The 15,369-nt window shown below is 42.2% G+C and overlaps 1 protein-coding gene across 8 annotated transcripts in view; it reads left to right on the plus strand.

The window, feature by feature from the left end:
- fam13b (family with sequence similarity 13 member B) overlaps window positions 1-14,409 on the plus strand; it is a 46,362-nt gene extending 31,953 nt beyond the window's left edge. For 2 of the 8 annotated variants that reach the window (XM_084133352.1, XM_084133351.1), the window contains 14 exons: window positions 473-576; window positions 1,660-1,714; window positions 1,805-1,907; window positions 2,557-2,622; window positions 3,961-4,171; window positions 4,251-4,389; window positions 4,599-4,680; window positions 5,022-5,171; window positions 5,660-5,880; window positions 7,926-8,009; window positions 8,094-8,189; window positions 8,463-8,728; window positions 9,337-9,438; window positions 12,452-14,409. In XM_084133352.1, coding sequence (XP_083989478.1) covers window positions 473-576; window positions 1,660-1,714; window positions 1,805-1,907; window positions 2,557-2,622; window positions 3,961-4,171; window positions 4,251-4,389; window positions 4,599-4,680; window positions 5,022-5,171; window positions 5,660-5,880; window positions 7,926-8,009; window positions 8,094-8,189; window positions 8,463-8,728; window positions 9,337-9,438; window positions 12,452-12,575 — 1,803 coding nt within the window. In that variant the 3' untranslated portion in view covers window positions 12,576-14,409. The remainder of the gene's footprint in view (window positions 1-472; window positions 577-1,659; window positions 1,715-1,804; window positions 1,908-2,556; window positions 2,623-3,960; window positions 4,172-4,250; window positions 4,390-4,598; window positions 4,681-5,021; window positions 5,172-5,659; window positions 5,881-7,925; window positions 8,010-8,093; window positions 8,190-8,462; window positions 8,729-9,336; window positions 9,439-12,451) is intronic. The other 6 variants (XM_084133353.1, XM_084133354.1, XM_084133355.1 and 3 more) reach the window with 3 other exon arrangements.
- The last annotated feature ends 960 nt before the right edge of the window (window positions 14,410-15,369 follow it).

Below are 15,369 nucleotides of genomic sequence, written 5' to 3' on the forward strand. Positions count from 1 at the left end.
TGACGCTAAAGGTTTGTGTCTCTTGACACTCTTTAGTTGCTCAACCAAGAGGTGTAATAAAATGACGAATGTGTCTGGGATCACTGACGAGACCGATTAACAGTCTCTTGGGGAGGCTTCTCTTCCCTCCACTCGTGCCTAAAGTTCTTGTGGCCTGGCCACAGGTTAGGAACATATGAACTGGGTTACCTTCTTTTAATAGCCAACCCTGAGGAATGACAGCGCCACCTGGTCAACCCAAACACACCCTCCCACAGAGAGCCACACCATTCCTCAGTCTTATCAGCTGCCGACCTTGAGATGCAATCATCAGTAAACACGCACAAGGCCTAGATATAATTGAGTGTTCAGATGGCTTCGAGAACATTTGGCATTGTGTGATATCTCCAGCATAATGCCAAAACATATTATCTTTTTCACTTCTAAACTTGTTGGTACAGTCAGTGGTAATTACCCTCCTTTTCCCCCGCAGGAATCTCAAGGTTCTCAGCTCAGCAGCCCTGCCACGGAAGAAAGTTCTGGGATGGACCTTGACACAGAGACTCTCATAGATGCTGAGAATCTCACCATAGAAAGGTTAGATTGGAGGTGTTAAGTTGCAGTCACAATCACTGTTGTTCAGCTCATTTTTAAGGGCAAAATCCAGTCGTTTCAATAGGAATTCACGCGAATTCAGGAGTTTTGCGTGAGGGCAAAAGATTTCCCCTTGCAGATTTTGCTGCAATTTTACTAATGTGGCCACACCTTGAGACCTGAAGCATACTTTACAAGTAGGCTACATGAACGCAAATGCTCTAGCTATGTTCAATATCGCGTTGTTGCCTTTAAAAATGTGCCAAAAGAATACATTGTAGGGCTGTTATAGCGAGCATTACCATGAACTCATCTTTTGTAGTCAGTTTTCTCTTTCAGGTTATTTGCTGTCATGGTGAAATAACAGTTTAATAGCACACATTACTCAATCTGACATGTTTAAAGCTAGCTGCCTGAATAATATTTTTAGTGGCATGGGCATGAAGGCACAGACATTTTGCCTCCTTGAACTCAGGCACGCAAGAATGTACATTGAGTACGAACAATGAGAGCGCACATGTGAAAGCGCTGGCCAGGCATTGCATTTGTGTGCTCACGTGGAGTGTATTTCTGGACTTCAGCTGCCATGCAGAAATTTTTTTTCTAATGAAATAAAAAATAGTTTCTGCAAGCTAAAATGGTTTTATTGGAGCAAGCTTCCAAGAATAACGTTTTACAAGAAAACATTCAAAATTGTTCTGTTCTTTTAATGGAAAATAATAATAGAAATGTCTAGCTATAAATAGCTTGTAAATTTCAAATTGTGTTCTTGTAAAACTTTTGTTAGCCTGTTACATCTTACATCTGATAAGCTAGTATCCTAGGTTCCTTAGTCTGCATAATTAGCCTGTATAATATGTGAGGGTGTGACTAGTAAAGTTTGGATACACTTTAAGCTAGCACAGTTTGCTTGTTTTGCGCCCTTACTAATAGACTAAATGTGACTTCTTTTTTTTTTTCCTAGCAAGACATTTTAAGACCTTGCATAGTATAGCTCTATAAATGACATGCGTGAAGGGAAAAGATCACACAGTGGTCATCACCTCTCTCAGGAGTTCATAGTCATTTGTTTCCATCTTCACACAGACTGGAGAACTACCCGGACTACGAGCAGATGGACCAGGCTGATGTTATCACCTGTGTGAGTATATCTGGATACCACTAGGCTTCTGTCTGTTTTTCTACGCTGCGAGACTGAAGCAACTAACTAAACCTATCCAATGACACACAGGAGCCTGACGACTGTGACCTGAATGCTAATACTGAATCCACAGAGCCAGTCAGCGGCCCTCAGTCTTTGACCAGAAGCGTTTTCTCGGACAGTGAACAAGAAGGTAACTTTCTATTATGTCTCGATAAAAGATTACAAGTCACACTGTATATTAACTGCTAATGTTTCCTGTGGGAACAAATGCTGCAAAATAGCCTTGAGCAAAAAACGGTCCTTATTCAAATTTAATTAATTAATAAACAGGACACATCCTGAAAACGGTGTGCTTGTATGCATCTGTTTATCCGACCAGTGGAAAATGGGGAGGGTTTAGGAAACCTGTTTGAAATCAGTCATTATTTTTACATTTTTACAAATTGTGGCGTACAAACTTCACATTTAAGCTCATATATACAAGACTGATAGGATGTGCTAGTGAATGTATGCTGTGGCTGAATGTTGACAGTGCTCTTGACTCTGAAATTTTAGAGAATTTAATAGATCATAGAGCTATAAATAGGGAATGTAAACCATTATTATTCATAAATCACCAACATGCACTGTTCTGTTTTCTCATGTATGTGTAGATGTACGTGAGTCATAAATATGGCTTATGTGGAGTGAATGAATGCTAGTTATGACTCATTTGTATTTCAGCCATAGATTCACAGCATTACGTGTGAGTGTGTGTGTGTGTATGTATGTCTCTGTGTGTGAGGCTCATAGCTCACCGCACTCTTCTGTGCTATCTCTTTCCGCCCATGCCTGGTCAGCATCATGCCCCATCAATTTCCCACCCATTGACTTCACATGTATGCACCTGCAGAGAGAAGGGAGCGGTAAGTAGCATCTCCACTGCTCGTCCATCGCCCGCTGCCCCTCTCAGTCACACTCCTTTCACACTTGTTTCGAACCAGAGTTTCACTCCACCCCCTGCCCTTTACCCCACAGCTCTCTTCTCACACTGCATTATATTGACCTCAAACCACAGTACACTTTCAACATCATTCACCGAGTTCCACTGTTAATACCTATCAGGCGCTAAAATGAAGTGTTTTTGGCTTCCCAATTTAACTACCAAATCTTGTGCACCCAGAACACTTGTGGATGCAGTTGTTGTTGTTGTTGTCTCCTTTTATTGTATTATTGTACAAAAGTAATTTACTTCAGAAAAACTAGGCCGTATTGACTAGACCCTTTCACACCAAGGATGATAACTATAGAGTTTTAATAATTGTTCTAATTCTGAGAATAGGGAAGTCCACACCACAACCATAATGGCAAAGACATTTTTTTTTCCCTGCTGAACGATAAGAACATTGACAGCCAATCAGAATATATCCTATTTAAAGAGCTTGAGCATTCAAAGCAGGTGATGACATAACTCTTAGAATAAACAGAACATTGTAGTTTGGATGTTATCATTATCTTTATAGGTATCGTTCTTGGTGTGAACAGGCCTTAACTGTCCAATAACTTGAATTCATTGTACCCCAGATCCCCATTTTCTAACAGACTCTAGCTTTCACACCTACCAAGTTCACAAAGACCAAGACTCTGGTCTGCGCTAAAAGTTCAGTGGTGTGAAAACGCCTTCAGTTTGAGTTTGACCCCCCCTCCCCTTACACACACGCACCCCCGCTGACTCTGACTAACCATTCGGCTCGTCACACGCACCGAGTTGGACCTGCTGACTCCCACTATTTACCATCTGCCATCAGCAAATGCATCAGCTTTCTCCTAATCAACCACCATGTCAGACATCTATGCAGTGTAAATTTGATCAGCCCAGGTCCAGTACATTCAATGTGGGCAATGTGACTTCTGCTCTGAGCATGTTTCCTTGCATTAAGCACGATAAACAATGACAGCTGTCATTGCTGATGTAGCAGCAATTATAAGCTCTTTAAATATTTTGGCTCCAAAATGTGTGTGTGTGAGAATGTTTGCTAGAGTGGATGACATTAAACTTTGCACTATTACCCAGAAGTGTCACCTGACAAATAACACGGTGTTGTCCTGCTAGCTCACTATGTATCAGAGCAGCTCACCCATTTAGACCTCAGGTTAGGGCTGTTTGTGAACTTCTAAGTCTGTTTTGAAATGTATTTAATGGAAAAACAAACATTGTGATGATGTTGGTTGCATGACAGCGTATGTGTCTATGTCTTTGGCAGACCCTGTGCCAGTGTTCATGCCATGGCAAGAGGAGGCCGAGTCAGGGGAGGCCCAACTGTCCCCGCTGGCGGGCCGCATGATGCCCCTGCCTCTAGAAGAGGATGCTCAGCCACTACTGGCCCGGCGGTTCCTGGACTTTGGCCACAGTCAGCGGTTCTTGCAGCAGGACCACGATGCCACCTCCTCCACCAAAACTCTGTCCTGTGGGAGGTGAGCAGAGTAACCACAATCACTTATGAATACTCAGATACACTGACAATCAAACTCATGCTTATGTCATGTCTCACAGGCCTCGCCGTGCCTCCCTCTCTTCCAAAGACAGTCTGAAGGGAGACACTGTCTCCCATCAGCTCACCAAGAAACTCCAGAACCTCAAGAAGAAAATTAAGCACTTTGAGGAACAGTTCGAAAAAGATAGAAACTACAAGGTTAGAAAGACCTAGTCATACACAAGCAACACCCTAAATAACCTCCCAGAACGCCCTAGCAACCATATAGCAACAATTGTTTATAACACCTTAGCGATCATATAGCAAAACCCTTAACTTGCTCCCACAATGCTTGCTCTGACAAGTACCACACAAATGGCAAAAGAACGATTATCGATTAAATTGATAATGCTGTTTGTCATTTGCAGCCCTCTCACGCTGATAAGGCAGCTGATCCAAAGGTGCTGAAGTGGATGACTGATCTTACCAAAATCCGCAAGCAGCTCAAAGGTAAGAGTGTGGCTGTGTGAGCAGGGGAGCGATTTGGCTGTGGAGTGTGTTATTGTCAGTGTCATACCGTTATTGGGCAGTCTTGGTCCGGGCCTGCTCCCCTGTCCCCTGTAGGGCAGAGTGGAGAAGTGTGGAGTTGCACTGCATGTCTGTAGAGGCTCTGGGGCTCTCTCTCATGGGACCACCCTCATACTCTACCAGAGACCCCTCCGCTCACTGTGTTTGGCCCCCCACACTTCCCATCATCCATTTCCATTTGATGCCCCCCATCAGAGGTGCACTGTCGTATAAAGTCTCTCTTTCTCTTTAACTAAATCAACTCGGATGGCCCGCATCGGCAGGACGACAGCACCTCTTCCCAAAAGGTTCCCTGAGGCACCAGGCCGTGCTTCAGTCATACAGATGCCACTCGTCCTCTTCCTCCGTCCCGAACACACCCCATTTTACACTGTCACGCCCCCTCAATGCCTCTAGACAGGCGCCCCACTTCTGTAAGTACATATAAGCAGCAGTAAGTAGACTTCAACACTTGAGTTTGACACTCTCTGCTCTCCTCTCTCTCTGACTGTCTCTCTGACCGCGGTCTCGCAGATGCATTCCCCGTACGGGACGCTCTCAGCCACGTGTCTCAGCTTCTTTAATCATCTAAAGTGTATGTTTATGAGGGTTATCATTTGATAGGTGCTGAGGTTCAAGGGCTCACAGGATGTTCTCAGTCACGAGCTCCGTGTGCTTCCTCTGCTCCTTTTGAGTACACTGAAAATGAAAATTGGCCGTCTGATATTGTACTTGGTGAGGTCGTCAGTGCACTACTAGTGGACCTTTTCTCAGATCTTGGTGATGCTGAGTAGGGTTGATCAATTACCTTGTTTTTCTTTCAGTTAGGGTGGCCAACTCCACCCTAAATGTCCGCAGCGACCAGCAAACCTTCTGGTCTCCTAAAGCTGTCTTTCTCTCTGTGTCTCCTTCTGTGACCCAGATGCCAAACACAAGGCTGAGAGTGAGCTGACTCCACAGACGCGTCCACGCAGTAACACTCTGCCCAAGAGCTTTGGATCCACACTGGATCAGTCGGCTCACGAGGGCCCTGTGGAGAGTGAGGCACGGGAACACCGGCCCACCCGAGAAGAGACGCTGGAGCTCATTCAGCGCTGCATCCAAACCAAAAGAGACGAGGACGGCTGGCCGGAGGACGTCAGAGTGAGTTCCAGCTTCTTCAACTTTAATTAGCAGCTTTGATTTATTTACAACTCATCAAATCAAAAGTTCTCTTAATGGCTGGAATACGCTACATGACTTTAGCACAAAATATTACCCCTGATTTAAGGCCCTTTCACACTGAGCGTGACGCGATAGATTGCCTTCAGCTAATTCACACCTGCACGATTGGTGGCGCTGACCGAGAATGCGACCGAATTCCTCATGTATGCATCTCGTAGGTATTCCCATTTGGCTTTAACCTCGTCCGCTGTACAACATACAACAGTAAATTAAAGATAAACGTTGGTACTACACTACACTTTACATGATCTAAAGTGGATTTTGATTAAATAATGGGCAGATGTGCATTATTTGCAGTGTTTTATAATAAAGTGAATTAAGCATTTCTCATGTAAGCATTTCTTATTCTTTATTGTTATAAAAATAAACAGAGCCGCATGAAAAACACAAACATAGCATATTTGTTTGGCTTTATTTTTCATCTGTAGAAACGTTTCTCTCAGTTTTTTATGTGTGGGAACCTATGCAGAACTCAGAACGAGGAAATCAACAGCTTCGTCATTCGGAAGGGCAGTAGTTATGATCACATAATATGATTGACCTCTCTAGAACGAATGAGCTCTTTGACTCATAACAGACATGCACGGAAGAAACCGGTGCTCTGTACGCTGTTTCAAGCTCTTCAAATCGCATAATTCAGTGGAAAAATAATAGAAATGATAAACTGTATAAAGAACATATGAATAAAACCAATAAACTCCACCAAGAACTCAACATTCTCTAGAATCTTCGGAATACTTTTCTTCTGTGTTTACACAGGTTATCAAAACTTTTGATCGCGCCCGGTGTGAACAGCTTCATAGGGATCTATTGCTTCTATTCAAGAGCGTCATCGCATCGTATATTTGCGCCGTTTAATCGCACTCAGTGTGAAAGGGTCTTTAGAGTTGATGCTAGTTGCAGAGAGTCAGAGCTAGTCTACAGATTTTGGGCAGCTGAAGTTGACAGATTTCACAGAAAATTTCATAGTGTATGATAGGCACAGATAGTTACAGATCTCTGCGCACTAGAACTTCTAGGCACAAAAACAGTTTTTTTCCCCCATGCTATCTCCAGCTTAAACAGCTAAAACAGCAATTAACACCTGCTGTATAATTCATTCAGTACTTGAGAGAGAAGCAAGAGGTTTTTTGTGTGTAAATACATATACAAATTTTATTTATAGAGCTGTACACACAATGCACAAATCTGTACATAAGTCTTCTGTTTCAGATGTATACTAAAACTATTATTATTGTTTATTCTATTTATTTATGTTCCCATTTAAATGTCTGTTCTAATGTCATATATGTATGTATGTACCGAGAGCTCATGTAAAAACCACAAAAAATTCCTTGTGTGTTTGTGCACACTTGGCGAATAAAGCTCATTCTGATTCTGATATTTTTTAACTTTAACAGAAATTAATTATAAATTTAAGAAAAGAACATTCATGCACTCAACAGATGTCTGTGATTGTTTTTAATGCTCAACACTGTAAAAATGAAGCGTAAAAAGACATTTTTAGTGCAACGTGGGCAGATCTTAATGCAATGCCGCAATAAATACTTTTTATTCATTTTCAGATTTCACTTTAACCGCCGTCGTAATCAATTTTGTTTTAATTGTGAGGGGGAATTTTTTGACTGCATATTTTGAATTTTGGGGCATTTTTTACCCCAAGCCCCCATTAATTTCCTATCCTGCTTCAACTATGATTCCATCCAGTTGGAGAATATTAAACATGTTTGATATTTTCTGTTTATTTTAGAACACATTGTTTTCATTTGTCATGCGTCTCCTGGCACATGTGTGTCTGGTTGTGTGCCAATCGTTTAGTGTATTGATACCCAGTTTTTTTCTTTAACCATTTACAAAGTGTATAATGCCTAGCATTTTAAAATCTGTTCAGATATTAAAAGTTGTGTAGTTTATCCAGCCTTAATGTCTAATTTGAGAATTCTGCTTTAATTCTGCTCTCACAGAAAATGACCAAGGAGCAGCTTGCTAGTGAGAAAACTGTACTGCAGAAGAACCTTCTGTACTGTGAGGGACTTCATGGGCGCCCAGTAGGTGTCTCACACACACACACGCACACGTGCAGAAAAATTGTCCTCATGTACACAATGCTCTGACAAAAGTCTTCCCTGCAGGTGACCCGAGAAGAGCGCTTGATTGTAAAGCCCTTGTATGACAGATATCGTCTGGTCAAGCAGATGCTCACCCGTGTCAGCATCACCCCCATCATAGTAAGTTCCTCTTTCTCACCACACCCACATTAACCTTTTGGGAGTTTATATAATTAGTGTTTGCAATCTGAAACCAAGTCTGGAGTTTCTATATATTTTGAATATTCTATGAATTACACTGAGAGTGGCTGAAATCTGAAAGGATAGCGAAATTAAAGCTGATACTCCTTTGTTGTGCTGAAACAGGAACTAGTGTTGTTTTCGGATTGTATGACATCCATGCGTGTTTGACACAGAGAAATCAGAATAACCAGGTTCTTCTCTCTCACACAGGCTTCTCCCTCCAGCAAACGCCGCAATCAAATGTTACAGCCCATTATTGAGGGCGAAACTGCTCACTTCTGTGGTGAGATCGAAGAAGAAGAGGAGGAGGAGGGCAGGGGCCAGCAGGAAAATGTAGAGATGCAGAGCGAGAGCTCGGAAATCATCATGGACCCAGTAGCCCAGCCCAGCTCTCAGCAGCCCACTCAGGAGAACGTCCTCAACTCTGGGAAGCTCAATCTCGATCTGCGTCTGTCCAGTTCCAACGCCTCCTCAATGTGAGTGTTGACCAGAAAATCTAAATTGATTTTTACTTTCTCACTAAACGCTCCTTGAACAGTATAGAGGTCAAAAGGAAATGCTGTTTCATCTGAATTGTCCTCAGTCTGGAATTTCCCAGCAGGACTCGGGTTTAAAGTCCACATTGGCAGAGTTAATGAGAACTTGATTTCTACACCTTGTTTATGTGCATGCGCATATACACACACTGTCCCCCAGTTAATCAGGTAGTAGCAGCAATCGGCTCATGCTCTCGTCATATGAGGTCTATTAAAAGAGCTTGGCAGGTGCCTGGAAATTTGCAGGAGTCAGTGGCCTGAAAGCCTTGAGCTGGATCATGCCGTAATCTGGTATGAAGTAAAACAACAGCTCAGGCAGCCAGATCTAAGTCTAGCATACTGTATTTGGTGCCGCTGAGATCCATGTCACCTTGTTACTAACTTTTACCAACCTGAGTTGACCTCAGCTGTGCACTTGTCATGCTGTTCAAAGGTTGTTTCCTGCTCAGGAGTGTTTTGAGTACACAGTTTCCTGTTGCTGTAGAATCAGGAGAGTTATAGGTCCATATATAGAAATCCAGCAACTTAACACCACTTGTATCCCACAGGCCTGAGCTCCTGGAACAGCTATGGAAGGCCAGAGCAGAGAAGAAGAAACTGAGGAGGACCATCAGAGAGTTTGAAGATGAATTCTACCAACAGAATGGCAGGTAGGCCTTGTCGTTCATTTCATCTGAATGTTCATTTCATGTTTCCAAGACTCACCTAGACAGGTGTGATATACTGACTGAATTGGTAAACCAGTAGAAATGTGCGATGTTTTCAAGCAGGGAACATGAAGTACTTGTCCTAAGGCACATTATTTTCCAGCCTGCAGAGCATCAGCCTCTTATTGTTCACTCTATTGTACTCTCCTAGTAGTACCTGTTAAATATCTTTTAAGATGTGGTCAATTACTATAGAAATGATGCCCAAAGATGAACAGTTTTTAGATGTTGGAATCCTGGACTTTATTTTTATATATATATATACTCTAACCCTAACCCTATATATATATATATATATGTATTGATATATTAGGGCTGTCAACATTAAAGCATTAACGCATGCGAGTAATTCAAAATCCTAACACATTAAAATAATTGAACGTAAATAACGCAGGCTTATTACATCAGAGATGGCAGAGATAATAGCTTGCGTTGCGTTGAAATACAGACTGAACAGAACGTCAAATCCCACCGCCATATGGCCAGATGATACGCAAACTGTCTGTCACGTGTAGTAATACACACAGTCTTTATAAAAAAGGAAAGCACGTAGGAGAAATAGTCAAAACTACGCATCAACACAAAGAATACCAGACAGGGAAACTGAGGGCTGAAATACACAGAGCAAACTAAGGAGCTAACAAGATCATTAATGAGAACACAGGTGAATGAGAAGATTAATCAAACAAACTGAGAAATGGGTCAGATGACAGGCACAGGGAAAACAGAACCAAAACACATACATGTAACAGTCTGCCCCATCCTGAAAAGGCACGTCCTCACGCTGTAAATAGTCCAACTGAGGAGGGAGGTCGAGGAGAGGGGCGGTACAAAACCAAGTCCTACGAGCCAGGACGAAGCTCTAGGGCGAAGTCGAGGGAGGGAGGAGCCAAGTTGGAAACTGGGCAGACAACTCCCTGGGGACGACTGATGGAGAAGGAGCTGTTAGAGATGAGACCCAAGTGGAGCTGACGAGGCAAAGAGCCCTCGTGACACTGCTGGCACTCGAGACAAAGGTGGAGCTGCGGCGACAGGCATCCGAGGTGGAACCAGGAAACCTGAAGACTGATGCCGAGCCGGTGGGACTGAGGACGAAGGCAAAGACGGAGGCGAAGGTGCAGGCAGGACGATGTCTGACCAAGGCGGAGCCGGTGGGACGAGGGATGATGGTTTCTGGTGGAGCCGAGGGAGGGAGGAGCCGATGGGCCAACAGGCCGCGCTGGAGCGATGGGTTCCGAGGCGTGAGGCAGAGCCAGGGGAATCCCTTCAACTGGCCGGTGCTGGTGTGGTCCTCAGCCAGGCCGATGGTAAATGGAGAATCATTGTTCACCAGCACCCACTCCACGAATGCGGCGAAGTCTTCCTTAGGACCATCCGCTGCAATGTGTGCCTTAGGGGGAAGTGCGTTTGGCACACTAGATCAGTGGTTCTCAACTCCAGTCCTCGGGACCCACTGCTCTGCACATTTTGTATGTCTCTCTTATCTGACACACTCAGTTCAGTTCATGGAGTCTCTCCTAATGAGCTGATGATCTGTTTCAGGTGTGTTAAATAAGGGAGACATACAAAATGTGCAGAGCAGTGGGTCCCGAGGACTGGAGTTGAGAACCACTGCAATAGATGTAGAAAGTCCCACGTGTTCCAGCGGACAGTCTCCCTGCTCCAGGCAGAGCAGCTGAACAGCTGGCAGGTCCATACAAGGGGTAAAAACAAAGAAAAAAAGGGAAGAAAAACGGCGATATAATAAACTGTTTAGGTCCGGTATTCTGTCACGTGTAGTAATACACGCATGAGTCGGAGAAATAACAGAGGGTTTTTTTAATGAAAAAGGAGAGCATGTAGGAGAAATAGTCAAAACTACATATTAACAAACAATACCGGACAGGGAAACTAACTCAAACTGAGGGCTTAAATACACAGAGCAAACTAAAGAGGCTAACAAGATCATTAATGAGAAACTGGCAGGCACAACGAAAACAGAACCAAAACACATGCATGTAACAGTTGCGGTGACGTACAGGAGTTGTACAGTAATCATGCGCGAGTCTGTTATATTGATGCGTAAACAATCCGTGCATGTGCACTTTCTTGACATCGTATATATCCACAGATACATTTCAATACATTCACGTTGTTGTGGCAGTTGTTTTAGTTTTTTTGGCATGTCCATGTGGTTTGGTATCAACTTGACTTGTCTAAAATGCAAACGAGCTCTTTGCTGTTGCACTGTACACATACTATATAGACTGAATTCTGAAAAGTTTTTTTTTTTTTTTTTTTTCTGTAATTATTGTTATTATTATTTTTCATGGGTGCTTTGGTATGCATACATTGATGAATTGTATGGACTCCTTATATCATTTGGTTATTTGTTGTCCTTTTGGAGTCTCCACGTGTCCTTTTTTGGAAATACACCTAAATTTACTTTGAATGAAAGCTTGCTGAAAATATGTTTTTTGTGAGAATCACTCCTCAATCTGATGGTTTATTTTGCTGAATATAGCAAATGATGACAAAATGAACATGTTAAACAAGATAAATGGCGTATGCTTATTTACACTTGATTATGTGATTAATCAAGATTTAAAAAAATCACTTTCAACCAAGATTTTGAAGACACTGATTAAACACAATTTTGCTTATATTGTTTGCCCTGAAACAAATCACAGTGGCATTGGAAAACAGAAAGGAATTTAAAATGTTATTGTTTCGTTTAACTTTGGTTGTTGTAGGTTTCTTCTTCCACAAGTAATCAGAAACTGCCATGATAGTTTCAGTCTCCTCTGACATTGTTTGCAGTAACAACTGTAACATTTGTCTTGTACACTGCATGTAACATATGTAAACATGACACTGTAAAATAGTGTTACCAAATTAAAGACTTCTCATTACACACACAGAAAGTTTTATGTCACGTCAGCTTTGCTCTCAACCAAAATGTTTTTTTCCCCCACAGGAATGTTCAGAAGGAAGACCGCATGCCTATGATGGACGAATACAAGGAGTACAAGCGCATTAAAGCCAAACTGCGGCTTCTGGAGGTCCTCATCAGTAAGCAGGATTCATCCAAGTCCATCTAAAGCGCCCAGTTCCAGGAGCCAATCAGATCAGGTCGGGCCGGGCCAACCAACGGCCCAACCAACTTGACATCTTGACTGTAGTCCATCAACTTCCACTGTCGTTCCTCCTCACTCAGCCGCTGAAGAAGATGAAACCCTTGTGCTGTCATCTAAAAAAGTAACATACTGGAAGAATGAAATTATTTCCCTCCCCTGAGTTTGATATTTAGACTTTTGTTTTTCTTTTACATTGACTGAGCTTTCTCATACTGAGAATCCACAAAGGACTGAGTGATGGCATCAGTATGTGTATGTGGACATCAAGCACTGAACTCTTCCTCAGACCACAGAGATGGTCATCATATTTCAAACACCCACATCATACTCCTCCTCTCCCTAATTCATGGGGGTCTTTATGCTATTTGAGGGTTTGATTTGGGTTCTGTGTATGTATACTTGTACATATCTATATAATATTGTATGTAGGCATAAATATTTCAGTGTTTTTCTTGATTTAAGACTTATCGGCACAGTGAATTATCAAATAAGGTTGTTCGCCCCCTCGCCTTTTGGTTACAAATCAGAGGACTCCTGTATCAAGCTGGTGCTCTTGTTTGTTTTTTTCCGTAATGACGGATCACTTGATCAGACTGACAAAAGCAACTCCAGCTGAATTGTCACACACTCTTCCTGATTCATATGTAAATGACACATCTGTATGTCTGCTCTATTACTATGTTCACACCTGTAATATAGATTTGACTAAAGGCTGCTGCAGTGAAGCGAATATGCCAAACGGACAAACGGTTTTTCAATCATTAGATCACAGTGGTACATGGTAGATCATTTCTGACACTATAGATGGTATAAATAGATGGAGTTTGTTTTTTTTATACATGTTAATGTGTCCTTGTCAGTTTTTCTCACCTCCTAGACTCATGGTTTGCCAGTGTGTACACATTCAACTAAGCATCTTGTCATGACCAGTAATGCTGCAAGTTAGAAGAACCTCTTCAACTACATAACTACAGACTCTGTACTGGACTTTTTAGGAAGTTGCAGTGTCACCGTGACTCCAGATGTGGCGTATATGCTGTCATAATCGTGTGCATAGGGCATTGGATGGCTTTCTTCCACATGTTGGGAGTCTTCAGCATATCATCTGATCTGTCATGGTCACTTTACAGCTGCCGGGTTAAATCCTGCAGGCATTGATCTGAACTGATAGGGAACTGCACAACAACTGAGTACTAAAGTCTAAAGGAAGGTGGGATGCGGGATTTACATGGGATCGTTGGGATGGACAGTGTTGCATGGTTTGAGGGGGTCTCATGGTTTGTTGTCGAGGTGAAATATTTATCAAGTGTATATGATAGTTATGAATGTCAGCTTTCAAAGAGAAGATGTGATCGTGACAGAAGGAGGTGATGGAGATTATTTGCACAGCATTCTGGGAATGCAGAGTTTTGTTTTCCTAGTGTTTCTCAATTTTTCAAACACTACTTGCACGTGAAGGCTGGGAGTGCAGGTTCTTATTTGACGCGTTCTGGCTCATCTTTCACTCACTGTGTGGTGTCGTCCTTTTTTATGACCATTATTTTGTACTCTCGTTTTTTATCGTCTCGCTTCCTGCAGTTCATCTAAACAGTGTGGTTCCTCTCTGTATTAGTGAAGCACCTACTTTGTCCTGTTTTGTAAAAGCTTGTCAGTAGTAGGTTTGCATGGCAAAAATTTGTATTTCTATTTTTGTGCCATGAAAATTAAGCAATAAATTAGCATTGAGGCCTGTATCAGTGGAATGAGAGGCCTCTTGTATACAGTAGGTGCATTTTCAATAAACAGCTTGTGAGTATTATTGCCTGCTTGTGTTGATGCCTTTTTTGTGCCTGTAGGGGTTACAAATATTAGACAAATGCTGCAAAAACCTCAATGTATACCATAATGACACCACAGAAGAAGGTACACTCACATTTGCCATTACGGTGAAATCCAGTCATAGTTTGCGCAAGATGGCACACCCTTATAAGGACACCCACCTGGAGGGCAAAACAAGGCTTTCCTTCATTGCCTGCCAGTCATTTTGTACTAAGTACTTTTAAAGGGGTCACGAATTAAGAAATTCATTTTTTCTTGATCTTTTGACTTGAGGACATTGTACTATAAAAATATACTGCAAGTTTTGGAACTCAAAACTTCCTCGCTTTAATTGAAACCAAGCTCAGAAAATTATTAGTCTGGATTTTGTCACATTGTTATGTCATAGTGCGATGAAAGACCGCCTCCTCAGAAGAAAATCAACGCCTACTTCCACGTCATTGCCTCTTTAGCCAATGGGAACACAGGATTACTCCAGCAACAGAACGACAGAGTTGCCTCTGAGGATTTCAAAATCAAGATGTTTTAAAGTGGCAAGTTGTGGAAAAACTTTCTTTGCATTGCCATCCTTGTGATCCTAATGGAAAATGGAAAATAAGTAATTATTTGATGAACTAATGGATGAACTGCGCTTCGTCCTAAATCAAATACTTAACTACTAGAATGCGAAAAACAGTACACCAACACCAACAGAGTAGTTAGTATGTCCGAATACACAGAATTCGAAACTCTGAAGTGTGCATTTGATCGAGGTGAAGCTACTTAACTGACACTGGCAGGTCACATGACAATGGCAACATGGTAAGTGTTAAATTCATACTGCACACATTCATACATCGTTTTTTAACGGTTGCGTAGTAGCTCAAATTCAAATGTAGCATCTGCCAGTACATTTCGGACGCACTGTGGGTCTCATTCAATAATAAATGCGTAATTATTT

This window comes from Abramis brama, assembly GCF_963993115.1.
Source record: "Abramis brama genome assembly, chromosome: 13".
Taxonomy (NCBI): domain Eukaryota; kingdom Metazoa; phylum Chordata; class Actinopteri; order Cypriniformes; family Leuciscidae; genus Abramis; species Abramis brama.